Below are 8,330 nucleotides of genomic sequence, written 5' to 3'. Positions count from 1 at the left end.
TTCCTTTCTCCCTCCCTCCGTCCTTCTTTCCTTTCCTCCCGTCCTAACACCTTTCGTTCCTTCTTCCTCCCTCCCTTCCTTCGTCCTTTTCTTCCTTCTTCCTCCCTTCCTTTTTCCCTCCTTTCCTCCCTTCCTTCCTTCTTCCTCCCTTCCTTCCTCCCTTACTTCTTTCATCTGTCTTTCTTTCCTTCCTTACTCCCTTCCTCTTTCCTTTCTCCCTCCCTCCTTCCTTCTTTCCTCCATCCTCCCTTCCTTCTTCCTCCCTCCTTTCCTCCTTTCCTTCCTTCTCCCCTACTTCCTCCCTCCTTTCCTTTCTTCTTTGACTCGAGGACAACACGAGGGTTAAATAAAATGTAAATGTTTCCTGATCTCCATGGTTACCAGAGTAAATGTAATATTTAGAACAATTGTATTCCATTACCTTTATTTAATATAAAAGTTATAATGTAAGATCATGCCTCCCTTTCTTCTTTTCTTTCCTCCCCCCTACCTTCCTCTTATCCTTTCTCCCTCCCTCCCTCCTTCCTTATTTCTCCCTTCCTTCTTTTCCTTCCTCCCTACTTTCCTTCCTTCTTCCTCCCTTCCATCCTTATTCCTTCCTCCTTTCCTTCCTTCTTCCTCTCCTCCCTTCCTTCCTCTCTATAATATAAAAAGTTATAATGTAGGATCATGCCTCCCTTCCTTCTTTTCTTTCCTCCCCCTATCTTCCTCCCTTACTCTTATCCTTTCTCCCTCCCTCCTTCCTTCTTTCCTCCGTACTTCCTTCCTTCCTCCTTCCCTCTTCCTCCCTACTTTCCTTCCTTCTTCCTCCCTTCCATCCTTCCTCTCTCTTTTCCTTCTTCCTCCCTTCCATCCTTCCTCCGTCCTTCTTCCTCCTTCCTTTCTTTCCTTCTATCCTTCCTCCTTTCCTCCCTTCCTTCCTCCCTATAATATAAAAGTTATAATGTAAGATCATGCCAAACTAGTTGATATGGTGTTTTATTGAGAATTTACTGTTTTTAAGCAAGTTGAATTATTTGGTACAAAGTTTTTATGGTTACACCACTTAGACATTTTTGCCATAATCCTCTAATATATTCTCTCTAAATGGATTAAAAGCAGAAATTTGATGCTGGGTCCAAAAAACAAGAATGTGTGCAAGTTATTCATACGTTTATTTTCACATTTTAACCTTTTTTAAATTTGATTAAACCTCTCGGATACTCAAATACTACAAAAACACACAGCAAACAAATTAAAACAAGAAATCTTTTAATGATACATTTTTTTGAAGCAGGAGACGAAAATTCAGTCCGACAATAATTCATTAATTATTATTTTTAGCTTACTTTTTGGAAATATAAACAAAGTGACATCATCGATCTTTGTAAACAAGTAGGCGATCATCACAGAACGTAAAAAACGACGTGAAACCATTTTAATTATTTAGTCGGATGTTTTTTAATAATAAACTTAAATTGATGAGATGTCAGTTTCATGATTTCAGAATAAAAACTACAAACAGAGAAATGTTGCGACCACAGAAACATTTTTAACTAAATATAAATGTTATAGACAGTTTTGAGGTAAACCTGTTGGAAATGGGATTCATGTAGTTGGCTCAGTATGGTTGCTATGGCTTCTTAACTCTTAAAGGGCCAGTTCACTCAAATTATTAAAATTATCTCAAGCCATCATTTTACCATTTAAAGGATAAGTGACGATTTTATATTTTATTCTTATTGTTAATAAATCTCATGTGCAGAGAAAAAAAGTGTTGATATATCACATTCCTCTGTGCCGTAGACCTCCATTATCATCCAAAAAACTACTAAAATCACGTCAAGGAGTCACTTTTAGGAAAAATAAAATAAAACATTGAATAAATACAGTTAAACAGATAAGATTACAGTGAAGTAAAAGCATTTAATTAATTAAAACAACAGCTAAATAATCTAATTTTAAGGCCTTTTTTCCTATTTCAGTTCTGACTTCAGGGTTAAAAGTGACGTAATATATAATTTTGTTTACTGTGCTACATATCTCAAACCTCTTGATTGTGTATTAAAGTTAAAGTCTGTGTAAAGTAAGTAATAAATATGTGTTCTGAGTTTGACATACAATAGAAAAGTGTGTTGTTAACCGCCCTGCCAAATTTGAATGATTAAAAAAAAATCGCCACGTATATGAAATTAGGCTTCAAAGTTGTGTAAAAGTCTGCCTATAGTCCGCTGAAGCCCCGCCCCCTACCAAGTGTCACCTGTCAATCAAAGTCACCACCTCTACCAGAAACATGGACGCTAGATCTGAGAGCTTTCTGCTGCTAACTCAGCTGCTAGCTCGGCGGCTAACTCGACGGCTAACTCAGCGGTTAGCTCGGCGGCTAACTCAGCTGCTAACTCGGCGGCTAGCTCGGCGGCTAACTCAGCTAACTGGCTAACTGTAGACTGTAGTAGTAGTAGTGTGCGCTGAATATATTTACGTAACCCGACGGTGATTTTCAGACCCGCCCATTAAATCCAGACACAGAAATCTTGAAACACAGTTTGTGAAGCCTAGCTCCACAATTCAAATCTAAATGGTTGAAATGCTTTTTACAACTTTTTTAGAAATACATTTATGACCTATTTAATGTGTTTAGAAGAAAATGTCTGAATTCACTTTACACAGTCTTTAAAAAGTCAGTCAAGAGGTTGCACATGCTCGCTGTTATTTTATCTAAATTAAAGTGACCAAAACCCTTCGTAACGTTACCATGTACAGCATTGATGTGTTTTTTCTGGATAATAATGGAGGTCTACGGCACTGAGGAATAAGATGTATCAAGCTTTAGTCGATGAGATTTGTTGACAATAAGAAAGATATAGAAAATCTTCAGCTTTACCTTTTAATTTTCTAAATTCTCAGCATTGTGTCTTTATTCTGCTCACTTTACAACCGTTTAAGAAGAAAACATGGGAGAGAAAATGAGAATAATTTGGGTGAACTGGGCCTTTAAAACACTGGGATTCCTTTCAAGACTCAGTATCTTTGTCATGAGAGTATGCATAGTTTAAAAGAGTAATGCAACACATTTATTAAAAAGGAACCGTTTGACATTTTTGGGGAAACAAATGCTCGGCTTTCCTGCAGAGAGAAGATCGACACCTCTGATTTCTGTGTGTTAATGTGGCGGCAATTAGCTTAGCTTAGCATAAAGACGAGAAGCAGCACCTTTAAAGTTCACAAATCGTCGCTGTGAGGCCGTCCGAACCCAAAAATCATCACTTATGTTCAGATTTAAACACACAAGATAAACAGAGTTAATAAGTGAGTTTTAGAGATGCTCGTAAACAGATTTTTTAACTATGGACAGAACCAGGCTAGCAGTTTCCTACCGTTTCCAGTCTTTATGCTAAGCTAAGCTAACTGCCTCCTGGCTACAACTTCATATTTAACACACAGACACGAAATCAGCATTCATCTTCTTAATTCTTCACAAGGAAACAAATAAGAGTTGAGCTATTCCTTAAACTTAAATATGCTTCAATATATTAAAAGGATGCTATTAGTAACATAAACAAAAAAACAAAATCTGTAAAAGCAAGAAGAAGAAAAAGTCAGCACACTGCAGCTCCCAATGCAGGTAGATTTAATAGGACACCACTTTTTAAATGTACCTGCATTGGGAGCTGCAGCAGCGTGCAGACTTTTTCTTGCTTTTAAGGAAACCATTCGTAATAATGGATGTTTGCTTTAAAAGATAAAAAATATGTAACTTTTTTTTAGACTAAAACTCGTTTTATTTTTTTTAAATATCAGCTGAACTCATCTCTGTTGTGATTCTAACTATGTCTGCAAATAAGTATTTTCATCATGATTACTTTCTCAATTAATCCTTTTGTCAATAAAATGTCCAAAAAAACAAAAAAGAGAACATTTCTAAAAATCTTTATGTGTCTAATTTTGTCTGAAAAAAGCCCAAAAAAATCCCAGATTCATCAAATTTGAGAAGTTTGACACAATTTTTTTGGCATTTTTTTTCTCAAATAAAAGAATAAAATGATTAATCAATTAACAATTAATCGACTTATCGTTGCAGCTCTAATTCTGACGTGCTCTTCAGTGTAAACAACCACAAACATATATATATATAATATATTATATAACTATAACGATCCTAAAGCCGTGAAAAGGTTTGAAACGTGTAGTTTAGTGTCCGCAGTTAAGAGGACGTATTAAAGGTGAAAAGTGTCCCAAAAAAAAAAAAATGGGAGTGTGGTCTTTATAATAAAACATTTAATTATTACATCATCATCGTACCTTTTATCACAACTTCTTGGCTTTGCTCCTGTAAAACATCTGTGAAGGTGCCGCCCGCTCTCTCGCTCTCTCACTGAAAACCAGGAAAATTGTGAAAGAAAGAAAGAAAAAAAAAAAAAACAGTCGTCGTCCCATCACATATATTAAACTCTCTTCGTGTCGTCGTAGTAACAGGTTTTGGCAGCTAAAGGCGATTCAAATACGCAGGATTTTACAGCAACAGTGATTACTTTGGTATTAGTGCATAGGTGCAGTTCTAGATACCAGAGCTGTATATGAGGAATATGTGCACATTCTTCGATATTATATTATAACTAAAGTCGGGTCGGGGGGGGGCAGCGGGATCAAGGTTAGCTCGACACGTGAGACGCTTCAGCGTGAGCGGAGGACACGCTGAGGAGGACACGCTGCCGCCACCGCCGCCGCCGCTCCGCTCCGTCCTCCAGGAGCTCGAGGGGAAACTTTCAGATCGATAAAAAACACCTGCGATAAATCTCACAGGAAGCCTTTCCGAGTCTTCCTGGTGCAATCTAGCAAATCTGTGTGAGACCTTCCCCCGTTGCTATGACAACAGATAGCCGGAGTCCGTGACCGCTGTGTGAAAAGGGAGTTCGTGTGTCTCGCAATGTGCAAAAAAGTTTTTAAAGAAGTCGAACGACCCGTTTTTTTAAGTCTGAGTCTGATCCGAGCCGACAGACCGAGCTCGTCGGATCCTCGACTCCTTCCTCTCTCCTTCCTCTTTCCTTCCTCCTCATCCTCCTCTGAGTGTTTCTGATTGAGTGCCTTTAATCTGCGGACAGAGATGTGGTGTCAAACACAACCTAGAAACACTTAAGATTTAACTGAGCCTGAAGTAAAACGCTATTAAAATGAACAGAAAACATGATTTTTTACTTCATTTTCATTCATTTCAGACACAAAAAAAGGTTAAAAAAAAAATTACCTGTAGCTTGTTTGATGATGTTTAATCTCAAAGAAACATCTAAACAAGAACCTTGGAGACAAAAACAACCCACATCAGAAGTCTTCCTCAGTCTCAGCGTTGTTTTTAAAGATAATTAAGCTGCATGATGTGTATTTAAAGCTACCTGTGAGGAATCGATCACCAGCCAGCGCTCGGTACTCGTCTGCATGTCCTGACCGCTCAGAGGCTCCCGCAGTCGGATCTTCACTTCAACGCGACCTCCTGTCGGCTTACGACCGTCCATCACCTGACACGAGAGACACGAGGATCATCGAGGAGGGCTGAGACTAAATTATTACGTGATTCGTGATTCCTAAATCTTGTCTTGTTCTGTACCTCGGACATTTGGATGGATCGGTGCATATAAGAGACCAATATCTGATCAAGATTCTATTGGTGGGGAAGAAGGCGGCCATTACTAAAAACTGGCTCAAGACTGACCCCCCCCCCCCCTTGCAACAAACAATGGATGTCAATTATAGATGATGTACTAGCGACATACAAGTTGAAAGTGAAAGATGGGGGAAATGGTTATTATATAAGGAGAGACTTGGTTTTATATAATTGTATACGGGCTCTGTTCTTGATGATTGTATTTGTTGTTTGTTTGTTTGTTTATTGTTGTTTGTTTATTTGTTCTCCATAATTCAGAGGGGACTGTATTGCAATGTAATAACATTGATAACTAAAATAAATAAATAAAAATGATATGTGCTGATATCCTCCCTTCCTTCCTCCCTCCTGTCCTTCCTCCCTCCTTTCCTTCCTTATTCCTTCCTTCCTTCCTCCCTTCCTTTCCTTCCTTCTTCCCTCCTTCCTCCATTCCTTCCTACCTCCTTTCCTTCCTTCTTCCTCCCTTCCTTCCTTCTTCCTTCCTTCCTTCCTCCTTTCCTTCCTTATTCCTTCCTTCCTTCCTCCCTTTCTCCTTTCCTTCCTTCTTCCCTCCTTCCTCCCTTCCTTCCTTCCTTCTTTCTTTCCTTCTTCCTTCCTTCCTCCCTCCTTTCCTTCCTTCTTCCACCCTTCCTCCCTCCTGTCCTTCCTTCCTTCCTTATTCCTTCCTCCCTTTCTCCTTTCCTTCCTTCTTCCCTCCTTCCTCCCTTCCTTCATTCCTTCTTTCTTTCCTTCCTTCCTCCCTCCCTCCTTTCCTTCCTTCTTCCATCCTTCCTTCCTCCCTCCCTTCCTTCCTCCCTCCTGTCCTTCCTTCCTTCCTTCCTCCCTCCCTCCTTTCCTTCCTTCTTCCACCCTTCCTTCCTCCTTTCCTTCCTCCCTCCCTCCTGTCCTTCCATCTCATCTTTATACGTCATGTTTTATTTGACAAACAGTCCAAAAACTCGCAGATCTTCAGTTTACTGTCATGTTTGACAAAGACAAGCATGAAATAATCACACATGAGAAGCTGAAACCAGCTGATATTTGGCATTTTTACATAAAACAAAATTACTAAAACAATTATTCAATTATCAAAATATGGTAAATGGACTGTACTTATATACTGTAGCGCTTTACACTACGTCTCATTCACCCCATTCACACACATTCATACACTGATGGCAGGCAGCTACCACACAGGGTGCCAAGCTAACCATTCACACACATTCATACACCGTTGGCATAGCAACGGGAGCAATTAGGGGTTAAGTGTCTTGCCCAAGGACACATCGACATGTGGACTGGAGGAGCCGGGAATCGAACCGCCCAATCTTCCAATTGGAGGACGACCCGCTCTACCTGCTGAGTCCACAGCCGATCAAATAACCGTTGCAGCTCTGATCTTGGATATTCAAGAGGGCAAAGTCATCAGCTATTGTGGCGGCGGATTCTGTGGCTGCATCTTAATCCACATCACCTCAAATTCATCCACCGTGATCCCCGCTAATGTTTTTCGTGGATCAACAAATATTAAAACATCATCATCAGGTTTGTTTTCGTGGTGCCGCTCACCTCTACGATCTCCCTGATTTCACTCTGAGATTCCAGTTTCTCCATCTTCACGTGGGCCGTCCCGACCGGCTTGTCGCTCCGCAGGAAACCGCTGTGAGACGACACGCAGAGAAAACATCGTCACGGCAACACAGAAAGACACACAGCTGCCTCTCAGACAACGGAGGACAAACTTAAAGCACTACAGTAAGAGCAGGGCTGAATATTTCTTTTTACTATTATTTTATTATTAATTACAAAACGTGTTAATTGAGAAGTTTTAATTTGCTGATTAATCGATATAAGAAATTATTATTAGGAGTTCATTTAATTACTCTAGTCCCAATTAGTTTATACAACTAGTTACAGCTTTGATAATAAATGATTTAAACCATTTACTGAGTAACAAGAGTCCACAGCTGAGTTTTGAGGTAAATGCAAACATATAACAACAACCGAAATAAAGCGATACCAAGTCAAACGATACATGCAACCGATCCTTTTTTGCACCCAGAGCTAGAAAATATGACTTTAATGCGACGTGTGATCGGCCCACTGCCACCGATCAGAGCGGACACGAATATTCATAATTTGAAGACTTTAAAAATGCATTTGTGTAAAAATCTAATCATGTAGATGTGGAGGAGTGGAGGCATTTTATGCAATTTAATGATACTCAGTTGGTATCAGTATCACTTTAAGGGTACTCGGGTTGGTACTGGTATTTTTTAAATGATGCCCAGCCCGAACAGTGTGAGTGAGGATGTTGTTGCCCTGCAGGGAGTCGGGGTCGTCTGGCTGTGACTCACCCTTTGTGCAGCAGCTCCAGTTTGAGGCCTTTAGACGCCACGATCCTCCTGAAGCCGCGGTGGTTTCGGTTGATTGACAGGTTGAAGCTCTGGTTGTATTCTGGTTAAAAAGAGATGATGAAGAGATGATGAAAAGGTGCAAAACAAGAATGTCAGACGATTAATAAACAATAAATCCAGCTTGAAACTTTAAGCTTGAAAAAGGGGAACTCCATAGATTTAACACATCAAAATCTCAGGGTGTACATATGCTAAAAAAAGACCTGTCATCACATGAACATGATGAGCACAGCAGACACTAAAAACAACAACAACAACAACAACAACATGCTCTATGATGGTTTCCATGGAAACCA

General features: G+C 39.8%; 1 protein-coding gene across 1 annotated transcript in view; it reads right to left on the bottom strand.

Moving 5' to 3' along the window:
* Nucleotides 1-8,330, bottom strand: part of cc2d1b (coiled-coil and C2 domain containing 1B) — a 289,494-nt gene that overhangs the window by 259,836 nt on the left and 21,328 nt on the right. The window contains exons 22-26 of the mRNA XM_062429791.1: nt 7,975-8,074; nt 7,187-7,277; nt 5,370-5,492; nt 5,225-5,275; nt 1,298-5,071 (exon numbers count right to left, since the gene is read on the bottom strand). Of these exons, the coding sequence (XP_062285775.1) occupies nt 5,264-5,275; nt 5,370-5,492; nt 7,187-7,277; nt 7,975-8,074 (326 nt within the window). The 3' untranslated portion in view covers nt 1,298-5,071; nt 5,225-5,263. The remainder of the gene's footprint in view (nt 1-1,297; nt 5,072-5,224; nt 5,276-5,369; nt 5,493-7,186; nt 7,278-7,974; nt 8,075-8,330) is intronic.

Source organism: Scomber scombrus, chromosome 11 (assembly GCF_963691925.1).
Source record: "Scomber scombrus chromosome 11, fScoSco1.1, whole genome shotgun sequence".
Lineage (NCBI taxonomy): Eukaryota > Metazoa > Chordata > Actinopteri > Scombriformes > Scombridae > Scomber > Scomber scombrus.
Note: the sequence above shows the minus strand (reverse complement) of the source record. Positions and strands in the feature narration are given on the sequence as shown.